The 16,990-nt window shown below is 42.0% G+C and overlaps 1 protein-coding gene across 5 annotated transcripts in view; it reads right to left on the minus strand.

The window, feature by feature from the left end:
* Positions 1–16,990, minus strand: part of HDAC9 (histone deacetylase 9) — a 346,306-nt gene that overhangs the window by 166,055 nt on the left and 163,261 nt on the right. For all 5 annotated transcript variants that reach the window (XR_007245815.1, XR_007245814.1, XR_007245816.1 and 2 more), the window contains exon 12: positions 2,934–3,111. Coding sequence is in view for 2 of the 5 variants with exons in the window: in XM_048511823.1 (XP_048367780.1) it covers positions 2,934–3,111 (178 nt within the window). In the remaining 3 variants the exon portion in view is untranslated. The remainder of the gene's footprint in view (positions 1–2,933; positions 3,112–16,990) is intronic.

The following is a 16,990-nucleotide window of genomic DNA, read 5'->3' on the forward strand; positions in this document are numbered from 1 at the left end:
AGCTGTCACAAGAACTGAACTTTGGACAAGGAACCTTGGAGGGCAGAGACCCCTGCAGTGGCGGTATATGATATGAGGTGGTCCAAACTTTATTTTGGGATGCAGAGGGGATGCAGCTCTTCCAGTTCCTTATCCTAATCTTTGCAATACAGACTTCTAGTTGGTGACCCAAATAGAAGCTGGTAGTGCCAGCACTAATGTTTGGACTGAGCCACTGTATGTCTTCTTGTAGGGGACAGTCTCTGGAGCGTGGGAATGTGTGATTTGAGGTGGTCTAAAGATTTTTTGGGTCCACTTGGGCACTAGTTTCTGTGTGGTCATTTGTCCTGGGGACATCTCACTTTGGTGCAGCTGTCACAAGAATTGGACTTTGAATAAGTAAACAGCATATGTCCCCTTGAAGGGCAGAATCCTCTGAATGTGGAGGTATATGACATGTGATGATCCAAATCTTATTTTGGGGAGCAGAGGGCATGGCATGCAAATCTTCCAGTTCCTTATTTAAATCTTCTTCACAAAACAGACCTCTTGGTGGTGACCCAAATAGAAGTTCATGGTGCCAGAACCAGTATGTGGACTGGGCACTGCTATATATATATTTTTTTGCATGAGACTGTGTCTGGTGTGTTGGGATGTGTGATGTGGGTGGTCCAAATATAATTTTGGGGTGCAGCTGGGCCCTGGTGTCTGCATATGCATTTGTCCAGGGGGCTCACCACTTTGGAGCAGCTGCCGCAAGAACTGGGCTTTGACCAGGAACCAGCATACACACCTTGGAGGGCAGAGTATCCTGAATGTTGAATGTATGATGTGTGATGGCCCAAACTTTACTTTAGGGTTGTAGAGCTTTTAAATTGTCCTCAAGATTCAGGAACTAGAAAATGAAAATAAGGAACTTGGAACCAACTGGAAAACAACTTCAGCCTCATCCAAGCGGGCAGAAGAATCAACCTTCTCAAATCCAAATGGCAATTCAGGGGGTGTGGACTGAGTGTTCTGTGCTAGCAGTCACATGATTGTTCCACTCCATGCCCAAATCACAATTCAGTTTACAGGTTAGCTGAGTTACTAACTGGCTGGCTGGCAAAGTAATCAAAAGACTGCTGCAATCTGTGCAGTTCAACTAACAGAATGCCAGATTGCTTCTCTGTGGAAAGGAAGTTCCACAACTAGAGATCAATCAATAAAAATTCCCCAGTCAATAACTCAGTACTGATATTTGGAACATGGAGAGTATATCCTTAATTGACTATAGAGACCAGCATGTGCTATATGGGAGGAAATGCTGTCAGAGGCACTTTGTACACTTGAGGCACTTTGGAATTAATATATCAGTTTATATGATAGGCACTTGGTAGATCCATCCTTTTCTTTCTTTCACAAGTTTTAGTTAAAGATCCTTTGCCTCATTTTTAAAATTTGAAATGGTCCAGGAAGCCTGATGCTCAAATTGAGTTTTCCTACCTGAAAGAGCTTTCCTATTCATCCTGATGGACCCATGTGACCTACGTGAACATTCTTGTGTGAAGCTGTTCCCTTCATTGAGATGAATAAGGAACCCATCATCACAAATACTCTGTATGCACACACATGGAACACTCTGGGATTGAGTTATTCTCCTATGCCTGGATTCAGGATTCTAAGCACATCTTGGAAGATCTCATCTCAGAGGAGGTTACTTGTGCAAATGCTTATACATAAATGGCTTTATGCAGAATGGCTTCCTGCCCATTTCTTTGCTGGAAGGTGCAAGCTCAGAAAAAACACCTTTATCTTTATGTTTGTGCTAGCTGCTAGCTATAGCTAAGCAAGAGCAAAAATATTGAATATATATAAACCTCCTTTCAACATATCAAAGTCATTAGTGATATTTAGAGCAGATATTTTGGCACACAGGAACTTTTAAACTGTTAGTATAGCTAGTTCCTCCATTAGTAATAATACTTGCATTTGCATAATTAAAAGTTCCTGCTTGTCAGGAATCCAAATACAAAAAGGAAATCAAGTGGTTTTGGATGCTCAATACATTACATAGTTTAAAAAAATATCAGTTGGGTCAATGGAAATTAAAATATCAACAAAGTGATACATCTTTATGACAGCGCTAGTGTACATTTTTTACCTCTAGCATATTAGATAGAAGAGAAAGCAAGAATCTTTACAAGAAGAAATGGCAGCTTCTCATAACTAATTCACTGTGGGTGTGGCTAACACAACATTATCTGAATGTGTCACATTAAGGGTGTGATATGTAGCACAGCCCCACTGTAGATCCTGTTCACATTGTTGAATTAGTAAGTTAAGTTATTCAGTCCTTTGACTGCTTGCATTTTTGAGCAAATTGCTTTGGTTTTATATTTTAATTGCACAACTCCCTCTGTTCTGTGCATAGTAAATAAACACATGCCAACCATCTTTGTTAACAGCAAACACTGTTTCCCAGATTATGTCATTTGTGTTTCAACCATGGCTTTGTTTTCCATAATGACAAGCACTATCTTTGGCATCACTGAGTGACTGTTCTACTGGAGGCAAATGACAGGCCTGGGAATATTCATCCCAGTCACGGTATTCAGTGGTAGTCTTGTTTCAACTTGTTGGTGGTCTGGGCAAAAAACCTCAGTGCAAATGACAAAGAGAAATAAAAGGGAAAATGGTAAAGAGCTCAATGGTACCCTAAATGCACCTGTTGCTTGACTGGTGGAGTCAGTCAACAGTATGAATTTACGAGTGTGTGAATATTATCCATGTGGCTTATCACCTGCACTAGTTGACTTAAAGCCAATACAACATCAGAAAGTCCAATAGGACAGAGTTAAAAATGATATGCATTGCTACAGCATAAAGAGGCATGTATGGCATTTAAATCAACTGATCCTACATGAACCGTGCATTTACTCTGCCTATTAAAAGGAGTCTTTAGGGAGCCCTACCAGTCATGAGGCTGTGTTGTTTGGGTTGATCCACAGCTGGATGAGGTAATGCTGGAGTTGCTGGCGAAGACTGCGTCCTGGCAACAGGCTGACATCTATCAAATTGCGCCATCCCAACTGTAGCCATCTGAGCCTGGTACATTTGCAATTGCTGGATACAGCGACACTCTAATATCTGCTGTTGACAGGAAAAAAAGCACAGCAGAGGGTAATGTGAGAAAGGATCAAGCAGAAGCCTTAAAAAGTGTCAAGAAATTAAGTTCATAAGGGCAGGGGTCTATTAAACAGGGTCCAACAAAGTTCCACCTAAGACTACTGAATAAATCTGTCCAGCAGATGTGTTCACGCTGATCCTGATTGGCTGCCTACCTCCAGTGTACTTTCTGCATCCCTAAGAGCTAGATATGGCAGAAAAGTATCCAGAAAGGAAAGCAGGTACTTGAAAGAAGAAGAGTTTGGAGTTATGTCCTGCCTTGCTGCCTTGCAAGGAGACTCAAGGTGGCTTACAAACTCCTCCTTCTTCCTCTCCCCACAACAGACACCTTCTCAGGTAGGTGGGGCTGAGAGCGTTCTGAAAAAAACTATGACTAGCCCAAAGTCACTCAGCAGGAATGTAGGAATGTGTAAAGAAATATGATTCACCAGATAAAACTCCATCATATTGAGGAGTGGGGAATCAAACTTGTTTCTCCAGATTAGAGTCCACCTGCTCTTAACCGCGACACCACACTTACTCTCAAGCAAACAATCAGTGATAATCTTAAATGAAACAAAAAGATCCAAACAAAATAGACTTCTGTCATTCAAGAGGGGTCCCTACTTCAAGGATAAGGAAGCTATGAACAATAAAATATATGCATATGATCTATTAGAAATACAAAATAAATGATATTAGAATTGCTCATTTGACAGTGAAATCCTTTGCAGTGTTACAACCCATTATAGGGAACTTCTCAAGCAAGACAAAGGATATTTTTAACATGGAGCATCTGGTACATTTTCACTAAGCACTTTGCCTATTCAAAACTTGGTGACTGTTATCAGATTGTTCTAAACAACTGTGCATCAAGAGCCTGAGCCCTTCGGGGGAGGGCAGTTTATAAATATAAATAATAATAATAATAATAATAATAATAATAATAATAATAATAATAATAATAATAATAATAATAATAAGAAGAAGAAGAAGAAGAAGAAGAAGAAGAAGAAGAAGAAGAAGAAGAAGAAGAAGAAGGCAGGTTATGCTGCCCTGCTTTCCGCGTGCGCTTTACAACCCTTTTCTTTTGACTACTACATCAAAAGTGCCTCATTTGTAATTATAGTCATCTAGAACTGGAAATGAAATGAGTTCACAGAAAAGAGTTTTGCTCCATCCAGCTTCCTGAGTCTCCCCTACCCCCCAGTCCTGAGTGGTGCAAGATGCAATGGAGGAGGAGAAAGCCACAAAGGGGAATTCACAGAAATTGCTCCATTATCCATTCCTCCAGAAATTGTTCCACATAGTTTGTGTCCCTCACACAACCAGACAGTGGATGTCTGCTGCCCATCTGTTCCAGTACTTTTGCCTTTCATGAGCCACATCAGGCCTTCGAAATAATATTCCCATCTCTGAGAAAGTCAAGTTTCCTGAGGGCAGGGGCTGCCTCAAGAACTAGCAAAGATTTGTTGGCAACAAGATACTTTAGAAAAGTGTTACCTAAGTTTAAACAAGCCCGTGAGGGCCTCAAAGACACCTTGATAAATACAGCAAGTCATTAAGTAAAGGTTGAATGCGGGTCTCTTGAAAGAAACTTTAATGTGTTCACCATTTCAGACAGCGGAATCTTTAGGGCAGGTTTTACAGTATTTAATGTGAGATCACTCATTGCCAGGGTGAGTTAATTTTGGGTTGGGCACAGAGGAGTATCTATACTTGCTGACCTAGGTATAACTAAAGGATCAAAATGTGGAAAATAAAATTAGGGCTGTGTTAGCACATACTATATTACAGGCTGCCTGGTAAAGTGTAGTTTCCAGCTTCTGGTGTCTCCAACTGATTTTGGACCAAGGAAAGCAGAATACATTTTGAAGTAATCATAGCAACTGCCTAAAGGAATTGTGTGAATGTACAGGAAAATCCAAGTGAAAGTTAATGGGTGCTTTGCCTTTGGTGTGGATTGGCCATTAATCATGTTAACCAATTAATGAAAAATTAATGCAGCAAACCTATTCTGTCCTTTTGACCATCAAGTCTGCAGGGCAAGAGGAGTGACATTGTTTTGTCCAATTTCAATGCAGGTATATATCAAACTATGCAATAAAAACACTTTTGAGTTGGGAAGCCAACTGAAAAGTGACAAAAGGTATCTGCTTGCGAACACAGCTTTTGGAATTTGAAGGCCCTTATACCGCTTTCGAACTCAGGCGACTTGCTGTGTGCTTGCTTCTCTGCCCCTGTAATACCTGCTCAAATGTAAAACTGCAGTAAATGAAATTACCAAATACCCTGAATTGCTACCTGCAGTGAAACACATATGTATGTTTGCCACAGTTTATGATGTCCATATGATATATACATGCATTTCTTTATATGCTGTGATGTGTCAGAAACTGTGGCCTCAATAGTGTCAGCAGGACATCATAAGTGTCTTTCATGGTCAGCAGAGACTCACCTGAACTCAATGACGTTCATTAAAAAAAATTTCTTATCCAGAGCTACGTCAACACAGGTATCCACTTGAGCATGGTCCACTTTGCCTCTTTAAAAGCTCTGGGGATTTAGCGGAACTCTACTATGGGGCAGTTTCACTAGGCCTGTCTGGATCTGGTTACCTTATCTTCCCCAAGGTCCCAGAGTCTTCTTCCTCTTTTCTCTGTGTCTTCTCAGCCTCTCCCAGCCCACTTACCTTCCCTCTCCTCCCTATCTCTCTTGACATCTCCCTTTTTAGCACTACAGCTCCATGCTGGCCAAGCCCAGCATTGCTTCTCCCTTCTCCAAGCTTTGTTCATCCATTAACTCCTTCCTTGTCTTGCCCATCCTTTCCTGAAGCAGCTGTTGTTTTTGGCTTAGAAGGAGGGGCATCCTCTGGCCTTCGCTGCCACCTCTATGCCACAGTCTTATCTGAAACAGGATTATAAGAAAGTTGCTGATCATAACTATTCAGATCTGGAATGACAAGAGGGCTTATAAGCAAAGCAGCTGTTGACCATGTGAATATGCTTATGTAATTTGAATTTAATAGTCAGACTACACAGTACGCAAGAGATCATTATCATAATATCCTGCAGGGTTTAAAAGGTTAAAAAACCTATGGTTTTAGGGTGCCAGGCATCACCTAACAATGAGCAGGAATCGGGGGCAGAGACATGGGGGGCACTGTTGGTGACATGATGTCATTTACAGGAAACATAAGAACAAGCCTGCTGGATCAGACCAGAGTCCATCTAGTCCAGCACTCTGCCACTCGCAGTGGCCCACCAGATGCCTTTGGGAGCTCACATGCAGGATGTGAAAGCAATGGCCTTTTGCTGCTGTTGCTCCCGAGCACCTGGTCTGCTAAGGCATTTGCAATCTCAGATCAAGGAGGATCAAGATTGGTAGCCATAGGTTGACTTCTCCTCCATAAATCTGTCCAGGCTCCTTTTAAAGCTATCCAGGTTAGCGGCAACATCATCACCTCCTGTGGGAAAACCTTTAAGTGATGTCACACTTCTTGCCAGAAACTCTATATAGCTTCTTTTTTAAAAAAAACAACCCACCACCAGTCTAAAGAACAGGACAGGGGATCCCTCAGCAGGTAAATGCCAGTCCTCTATGGTCCACTTGAACTGGATCATGGACAGGGTATCAAGGTGAGGCAGGGTTGGACCATTTCCCTATTCTGTTTTTCATATTCAAATCTCACTGAGGCTGCTATATGGCTCAAAGGAGAAAATGGACAAATACTATACAATGTTAGAACGTATCTCCCACTAAGCAATGTTCTTCTGTTTTCATTATTTTCACATATCTCCCACTAGGCAATGTTCTTCCATTTCTATTATTTTCACTTCTACTAGAAAATTATAAATTGCAAACATACCCAGTCACAGCAACTGCTTATCTACAACTGATGTAAGTAGGTTATTCATTCAAATCAAAGCCTCACAAGTATGCTCTTCCATCACTCCCATTATTTTAAATAAGGCTTTTATAGAACATTCTGATGGATTATGCCAATATTATGATACATTTTAAAACATATAAATAGTAAAAGTGTCAAGCATCTGGAATCCCAGCTGAGGCAAAATGCTAATTCTAATTGTTCTATTTAGCTGGCCTTGGTTTGTGACAAGCTTGGTATTATACAGATTTCCTACCTGCCACCCTCACTTTTACCAAGTGAAATTTTGCAGACAACTCCTCTTGAAGCTCACCTCTTTATTCCTAATTATCTTGGTCCTGTGTTCACTCAGAAAAATATTACAGTTGTCCTGGAGAGTTCTCATTTGGGACGAGTGACAAACTAAATTATCCAGTGCTTAGAAATTTAAAAGAAAACCTCACAAACTGCAAATCCTTATATGCTGAAAGGCAGCCCTGTTCTTACTGCTAACCACATTTTTACTTCTTTGTTGGCACTGATCCATTAGATACCCTAACCATTTTTGAACGTTCCTATTGTAGTCATTTATTTACTCCACTTATATCCCAGGTTTCTATAAAAAATATCCAGGGTAGCCAAACTATCTGAGAGGTCCAAGAGGCCCAGAACACTTCCAGCTTTTTGAGGCCTCACCACCCATAATAAAAATAAAACAGAATTAATAAAAATAAAGAAAAACATGATGACACACAAAAACAAAAGGCACCAAAAGGCACCAAAAAGGTTCAGACATAATTTGTGAATCGTATCAAAAAGTGTTTACATTTAAGACCCCTTTGAGCCTGAGGCCCAGGCCAAATATCCCTCCTTTGGCCCTAACAGTTTTAAAATATTTTTTTAAAAAAAACAGTATAAAGGGGAGTGGTGCTGAAATTTATATCCCACACAATAAATTCCTCAGCAGAGCCAACAAAGCAGGATTAAAAACAATATAACAATATCATCCATAAAATAAAAATACCATAGTCAATAAATGGCAAAATATAACTGACCAAGTCAGTAAAAATAATATTAGGCTTGGTCAATACCTTAAATGTTTGGTAAAATTCGGATTTGGGCTTATTCAGGCATAAACGTATCTGTATGCCTGAATAAGCCCGAATACCAGATTCGGTGTGCTTGAATATATTCAGATATCCAAATATATTCGGGTCTGTCTGATTTATTATTTTTTGGTGTTTTTTCGTGTTTCAGCCTGCAGGGGGCATTTTAAAAGCTAGAAGCTAATGTGGCATGGTGGTGTGTGTTAGTGCAAGTCTCACGATGAAAGTATTCCTCAAGTGTTAGATGGAGAAAATAAAGCCTCCAGGACACAGCAAATGGTATGTGGTTATGATAGTCTACACACCACAAGTTCGATACTGTCAGTCTCAGTCAGCACTAGTCAGTAGATTTTCTGGCCTCAGATTTCCTGGTCTCAATGAGAACTGAGACATACTCTGCCACTGATCACTTGGCAGGATCTAGCACCCAAGAAGTTGTGGCCTTGTGAACTCGTTGATCCAGCTTCTAACCCAAGGCTTAAATAGGCTGAGAGGAAAGCTTCTCCAACTTCCCTAAGACTCATCTTGTCAAGGCCTAACTGAAGACAGAATCCTACAAAGAAATGGTGTGCATTTAGCAAAGCTGAACTGAACCCCCCCAACAAATACCTTATTGGTATTTTTAGGGTTTTTTCTCCCCCTCCCTCCAAAATTGGTATCAATATAAGGGAGCCAAAAAGCAGAACTCCCCCAAAATGCTAAACTTCAGCATTTTGGGGGCTGCTTCAGTCCTGCTGCCATTTTAAAAAGGGGAGGAACCTCTCTCTCCAGTCTTCTCCATCTCACTTACCTGCTAAACATTGTTGCTGTAATCCACATGGGCTTGGAGGTGGAAGAGAACTGAATGCTGAGCTCAGCCTAGCTGACCTCAACATTCAGCTCTGCACTGTGGCCTGTAAAGTCCATGTAGACTTTGAAACATATGAACAAAGCTGGGGTGGGGGCAGGACCCATACTGGTACGGAAGTTCAGCTTTTTTCAGCTTTTTCAAAAATGTCCAGATCTTTTAAACTTGAACCTGAAAAATACCAATAATAATAATAATGCACAGTGCTACAAAAGATTACACCCACTGGAACCATATTCTGGCCCAAGAGGAGGAGTATGTGCTGCAAGCCTGGCTCTGTGCCTCTGCTAGCATATCTCAGCACAAACCTGCTTCCTCTGCTGATTCTAGTTGGTGGAAATGGACCCTGGTGGGCTTGTAGGCCAGGTTCTGGGCTGGCATTAAGTTGCCCTAGAACCTGGGAGGACAGAGGAAAGCTCTGGTGGAAGATCTCTAACTGCAAGTGATGGTGGAGATGCTCCAACTGTAAGCTACTTAGGGGCAACCCGTAGAACAGGTAGGCAAGGATCGTCTGCCAAGCAGGGGTCTCCCAGAATTCCCTGCTCACCCCAGACCATTTTTTGGCTCCTCAGGCTCTTCCTCTGAGGCTTCTGAGTCAGAGTCCAGAGACTGCTTAGTGGGGGGGGGGGTCATAACAGCAACAGTAGCTTCTTATAGTTGCTTAGGAGCTAATTGTTGACACACTTATTTGGAAACAATTTCTAGCAAATCAGTGGAACTAATCTTCAAGCAATTAGGTCAGGGATTATGACTCTACTCCCAATATATAATATCTAGTAGTGTTTTCAGTGTGATGCAGATAACATTCCCACCCCATTGTTAACACTGAATATGCCAGACAGATGTTATGTTGTCAGAAGAGGTCTGGCAAACAATTAAAATAAAACCTTTCAGCTTCCCAACTGGACACAAGTATAGAGATTAAGATGTGTATTATCATGAATAGCCATGTTGTTTAGAGAACTATTTTGAAACAACTGATTAACCGCTTGGAAATTTCCCCTTTTCCCTTTGAGATTCAAGCCCAGTTGACCTTGCAGCTAATTATGCAGGCCCATGTCTTTGAGCTTTGTCAGCATCCCTGATTGCAGTCCCTGGGCCTTTGCTGGCTCAAACTGAGGGGAAATAAGGGAGATCAGGCAGATTGCCCAGGGGCCCTTTTTCAGCATGGTTGTTCAAGGCATCCAATGTCTAAAGATCTTTTCCATGAGTTAACAGAGTAGGTTCATTGGGAATGATTATCCATATAGTTGTCACTTACAGTTGGCTCAATGAAGGATCCTCAAGTAATCTCAAGGGTCTTTTGTAGTTCAGAAAGTAGTTGATACTCTTCTGAGATGGGGTTTCCATGTTTCTCCAAGTTGTGTAGCCATTAACTCCCTAAGAAAATGGGACTGACATGAACTTGGGACAGGCATGAATTTGCCCTCTGCATTAGGCAAATAATAATGCTGATGGATGGCAGGAGAAACACCTTCCACTTGAAGCAAAATTTTCAAGTACTCAATAGAAAGACAAAAGGCTTTTCCTTGCACTTAACTTATTCCTGATTTCCTTGTCAGTCAATCCACAAGCAATGGGATCAGTTTGAGCATGGCTCTCCCTCCCTCTGCTTATTCAGAGTTTTGTAGTCAGTTTCTTTTTATTGTGTATTAAATAATGAGGATTTTCAAGGGAAGGTGTTATTGGTGGAATCACAGCACACACCTCTTTTATTTTTTTGTGCATGCTTACATTGATATATTGATATAGTAGTCAGTGACGTAGGTATAGATTTTTTATGGATGGGTTGGGAGTGGGGCTTATAAAAGCAGTTCTCCGAGGCCAGGGATGGTGGACTCCCCGTCCCCCCGTCCCACTCTCCCACTGGCTGGGCTCCCAGCCAGCAGCCAGCAGTCCCTTCTGCCCTCCCCTCCAGGCAGAGGCATAGCTAGGGAAAATGGAGCCCGGTGCAAATCTGAGTTTTGCGGGGGGGCCCAATGGGTGGTTGCTGTGATGCTGGAATCCACCCCCAAACACCATCACTTTCTTCAATGGTGTTTAAACTAGGGAGCCCAGATTCTCCTTTTAAATCCACCTTAAAGGGAGAATCTGACATCCCCAGTTAAAACAACATTGAAAGTGAGGCTGTTTTGGGGTGGATTATCCCCCACTCTGAAACAGCATCACTTTCAATGTTTAAACTGGGGATGTCAGATTCTCTCTTTGAATCCATGCCAAAGGGGGTGGATTTAAAAGGAGAATCTGGGGAAATTTGGGGGGTGCCTTCTATCAGGGGTGCAATTGTTAAGCTAGCAGTACCAAAATGTCATGGTATCTTCAGTAGAGTCTCCTGATGATACCACCCAGGTTTGGTGAAGTTTGGTTCAGGGGGTCTAAAGTTATGGACTGTCAAAGGTGTAGCCCCCATCTTCTATTAGCTCCTATTGGAAACAATGGGGATGGGGCACCCCCTTTGAGAGTCCATAACTTTAGACCCCCTGAACCAAACTTCACCAAACCTGGGTGGTATCAGGACAGTCTCCCAAAAAATTCCTGAAATTTTGGTGCTGCTAGCCTAAAAACTGCTCCCCCTGCAGGCCAAAAACTGAAAAAAACACTTAAAAATCCACAAACGGGGCAGAGCTTCCGACATGTAATGAGGGGGGGTTGAACCTTTGAACCCCCTCTACCTACATCCTTGATAGTAGTGACAGTTTAAGCAGCTTCTCTAAATTTCCATCTTTCATTTTGAAAAAAAAAGTCTTTAGCCTCTTTCCTAATGATGTTGCTCCCAGTGGGCAAACAAATGGCCTCTTCCTTTACCCTTAGCCAGACTCAGTACTCTTTCCATATTTCCAGCCAGCAATCTCTCCTCTTCGAATGCCTTTCAGATCCTCCAACAAATGTGTGTGTGTGAGAGAGATAAATTCTCCTGCTTTTTTCATAGAGAAGAGGGCTTTTAAAAAGTCTGTTAAAAGTAAGTAACATTAAAGGACAAGTGATGCCAATATAATCTGGAAAAATGAGGGCATTTGTGCCACATCACCAACTATCTCACAGGCCGCCCTTCCACCCAAATACACTAAAACCACTTTGAGCATCCACACATGTGCTGCTAGAATTGCATTTGTGTTTGAAGTGAAAAATGTCGCCACAGATCAGCTCTTGAAATTAATAAGATAAGGACAACGTGGGAAAGTAAGGGATTCAGAGCAACAACATCTGGATGATGAGTAATAACAGATTGAATAAAGTGTTACAATAGAAGAGGGGAAACCCTCATCCAGCCTCTCTTAGCGTGCATTCTTTAGAAAAATCTACCAGTGGTCTTGGAAGGCATATGCTAGAGAAATCTTCTGCAAGTCCTGCCAAAACTCACCATTCCTCCACCCCACAAACAAATATTCCTTCTAGACACACAATTAAAGAACAAATTTTAGAAGAAAAAGAAGAGAAGGAGGTGCTGAAATAAACCAGACTTACATCAGAGGGATCTCAGCGTGTCCCCCGCCCCCCACCACCATGCCTTGTTTTCATGCAAGCAGACATGATACAAGACTCACCATACTTAATCCACAGAGCAGGAAGAATGTCCTATCAGAATCCAGAGTTTCTCCTTTTAATCCTTTACTTAACTGGAAAACCTAGCAAGTGCTTTCTTGTTAAAAGGAGACTTGCTATGGTTTCAAGCTATTGCCAAGACAAGAGTTCAAGTGAGTGATTACGGATGCCTAGAGAGTATTTTCACTGTCGCTGAACCCCTGGGACCAGTCTAGACCAGGGGTAGGGAACCTGCGGCTCTCCAGATGTTCAGGAACTACAATTCCCATCAGCCCCTGTCAGCATGGCCAATTGGCCCTAGCCAAGCATAAAAAGACCATGCACACAATTGTCAGCCTCAAATAACAGTTTGCTGGCTAAAACAGAGATTTTAAAAATACATTCCTTAATTAAATGCCTGGGTCAGTGGTGGTGAACTTTTGGCACTCCAGATGTCATGGACTACAATTCCCATCAGCACCTGCCAATTGGCCATGCTGACAGGGGCTGATGGAAATTGTAGTCCATAACATCTGAAGTGCCAAAGGTTCGCCACCATGGGTCTAGGTGAACGTAAGTTTTTTGGTCTCATGCCATGCCTGTAAACGAGCAATGTAGGCAGCAGATGAACCTCAAGGTGAAGGGATTCCATAAATGAGGTGCCGTGACTGAAAAAGCCCTGTCTCTGTTTGCCACCTGCCTCTTGTCTGAAGGCTGGAGCACAGAGAACAGGGCTTGTGAGGCAGATCTCAGCAGGTGGAATGGACAATATGAGAGAATGTAGTCCTTCAAGACCCCTGGCCCTAAGACATGTGGGGCTTTAATGAGAAGAATCAGCAACACTTTGAATTGTTCCCCAAAACAAATAAGAAGCCAAGGCAGATCTTTTAGTACTAGGGCAATCCAATGCCAGTATTGCACTCCTGACAAGAGTCTTGCTGCTACATTTGGACAAGGTGAAGTTTCTGGCCCATTTTCAAATACAGCATATCTATAATCTTACCTGAATGTAATTAGAACAAAGTTACCCATGGCCAGATCATGCTTTTGAAGGAACAAACATAGTTGGGGTTTCAATTGAAGCTGATAAAAGGCATTAGATGCCACTGAGGAGATCTGGTAGCACAAATGCAACTCCGCCCTGCCACTCTCATGAAGGCTTCCTGGGGGCGAGGGAGGGCTTGGACAATAAAAAAGCCTCCCTGCCACCAAGAAACCCCCATTGGGCTGAATGGACTTGTGCAGCTTTTTTGGCAGTGTAAGTTGAAGGCCCAGGCCGCCAGTGAAACACTTTCAAAGGCCAGGAGGATAGCCGAATAACATTGGCTCCTCCCCTGGCCATGTCCCCAGCCCATCCCCACTACACTAGTAGCAGTGGCAGGGGTCCTGGGAGTCTGGTACAGCATTCAGTGGAGAGTCCCAGTGCCAGCAAGGGCCACAGCAGCCGCATGTTGGTGAAATCACCCCTCCACCATGGCAAGTACCCTGGGAAGGGCTAATCGACCAGCGTGGCTGTGTGCTGCTCCCATGAGCGGGTTTGCCCCCCTGACTTTGGATGGGGCCATAAGGCTTTTTTCTGCAGAAAACATTTAAAACATTTGCCAGAGGTTTGGGAAATGTTTTGAAAAGAATTGTTGTCATGAGTTTTGTCTGCATAGCCCCAAAAAATAATGTTTGAAAAAGTTTGATTGAAAAAGTCCTCTTAACCCTCTTTTTTTTTCATAAGGACATACTTTCGAAAGTACAGAGATTCAAAATCTGCATAGCCTTGTTGATATGGATGTAGTATGTCGTATACATATGTCGTATACATAAACATCAAATCTGCCTCACACACAAAAAAATTAAAAAGGAAAAACAGCACATTCACATAGTCAGCAGACAAAAACAAAATGATGAGCAGCTGAGAAACACAGGGATAATTAAGGAAATTGCACTTTGGTAGTTCTTATAGTGCAGTTAACAATCCTAAGTATGTTTAAAAATCTAGAAATAAAATGGCATCCCACATTTGCAGTTCCTGTGGAGAACAATATTTCAATGTGACTGTTTCTTCTCATGAGTGAATGGATTACCACAGAATCTGGTATGGAGTAGGGACTTTTTGGACCTTCAACAATCAAGCTCTGGAAAAAAAATATATGCCAAGGTGCAAAGCAAGATGTTTTTTGTCAGTCCTGTAAAGAAGGGTGGGGGAGAGAGATGAAACAACCAGCAGGGCATTTAACTGAGCTCCTTCCTTCTGCGCAGGCCATGGAAAAGGAGAAAGCAGCCACAATGGCCTCTGACCCAGGCATAGAGGGAAGCAGGTGGGCCCTGCAGTCCTAATAACAGAGACTTTGCTGAGAAGACAGACGACGGGAAGAGATGAATGAGGGGAAGAGAGAAAGTCCTGGGGCTGGTGGGGTTTCTGTTTGTTTTAGTGTTTATTTTGGGGAAATGGCTTTCTGAATGTATTATTTTCTTTTGTTTTATATCTGAAGTTGAGATTACAGTTTGTGAGCTGGCTAAGGAGACGGGGGGCGGGGTGGGGTCGGGAGTTCAGTGGCATGACAAGAATAGATCCTTTTCTTTCTTGGTCTCTTTTCATGCACCCCTTCTGAGCTTTTTGTGCTTCGCTTAACTATTTGACACCTTGGGCAGATGATTCCAGCAGTATGTCACCAGAGTGGTAACAGACTTGAGCCTTAATACTATGAACAGCTGATAAATGTACACCTCAAATTAATAACAGAAACCCAAATATGGCTTAAAATGTCAAAAAGGGGATATCATTTCATTTTTGTCACTGCAGGCTTGCAACCTCTCATAGAAGCCATCTGTGTGCCATCCAGACACAGTTAATTATATAAAGGAACCCTAATAGTTACTGGTGCAGAAGATCCTTGATTAAAAGGACATCCCTTTAGCATGCTTTATGGAAAATTACAAAGCTGGCCCACCCTTTATTGCAGGCAGCTGGGGGGCATAAATCGTTGGGGTTAGTGGTCTACTCAAGTGAGCCGTGTAACTTCACATGAGGGGATTCGTGGAAGATTGCAACTCTTCCCAGGACTAGAAAAAATATATATCTTGTAGAAAAGGCAGTACCTAAACATTCTGCTTAGAAAGGCAGTCCAGGAAATGGAAAATAGGTGCCAGGAGAGCAAGGGCAGGAGCTGATGCAGGACACTTACGCTGCAGAGGAAATCTTTTATCATCTCAAACCCCGCAACAGATGCTGCCCAGATAAATCCAAGCTTTTTTCTCTGCAACATCAAGGCTTCTCAAAATGAAACTTGAACAGGAAATCTTAAAATGAAGGTCAGTTGCTCTTGCACAATCTTGCTGCTGATCTGGCTCTGACCAAGCAGAAAAAAGGGGGGCTCTGTCCATTTGCTTCTTCTGGCAGCTTTACTGTGTACACCTTGAGGATACAACAGGGAAAAATACTTGGATTAGACTCTAGCCTTTCTTCACTGATTCTGAAGGCTCATTGTGATATCCTTGAATATTGGAAACTTGCGAAATAACTGGCCTTGAAGCTCAGTGGGTTAAAAAGCAAACATATGCAGAAGACTATAATATGTTGGGTCACATTTCATACAACCAGTCAGCCCATTTCCTAGATCTTCTTTCCACAAAGCCCCCCTGTCTTTCTTGACCACCATAAAACCTAGTGTGGACTGGCTGGCAATTATTTCATGTACACTGAAATGTTACGCAGCTTGGAATAGATCCATCACAAATGGGGCTATCACTAATTGGTTTTTTAAAATCATAATATGGATTAATTATTACCCCAAACACCAATCCCCCCTGCCAGTTCCAGGTGGATTTACTTTAATACTTCTAAGAAGTGTTTATAATCAGCATAGGGATTCTCATCTGTGTTAGTGTCTTGAGAAGCTAAGGGCCCAGTATTAATTGTGATTTAATGAGCATGCAGCACTGAAACTGGATAGCATTATATGTGTGCATCTGTGTATGTGTGTGTGGTATAATATTAACAGCCTCTTGTCTAAAGCATATCTGAAAGCTAACTGTGCAGAACTATAAATTACTAAGCCTCCAATTTAATTACAGTTTGTTTTTGTTCATCAAACCTGCAAATTTTCCTTCGAGTGTGTGCTGATGTAAAGATTTTTCTACATCCACAACTTTTTTTTAAAAGGGTTGTGACTCTTTGGCTTCCTGAAACTGATGATCTTTTTTAAAAAATCTGATTAGGTTTTCTGGTTTGTTTGTTAGTTTCTCATCACTCCCTACCCTAAAGAAGAGGGTCCACGGTGGTTTTGTGTCTGAAAAGTGATTCTTTGTTTTTATCTTATTTCTATTTATTTATTTTTAATTTATTTTTATCTTATTTTTATTTCAGCACACATGGACTCAACACTAGCGTTGAGACTTTTGTATGTTTCCCAACAAGGCAGGAAAGAATGCTTCCCTGGGCAATGGGCCAGTATCTCCCTCCTGTTACAATAGTGAAATCTTTCCACTGAACTGTCTCAGCTGCTTTGTTCTGATGTAGCCTCCTGACAA

This window comes from Sphaerodactylus townsendi, linkage group LG11, assembly GCF_021028975.2.
Source record: "Sphaerodactylus townsendi isolate TG3544 linkage group LG11, MPM_Stown_v2.3, whole genome shotgun sequence".
NCBI lineage: Eukaryota > Metazoa > Chordata > Lepidosauria > Squamata > Sphaerodactylidae > Sphaerodactylus > Sphaerodactylus townsendi.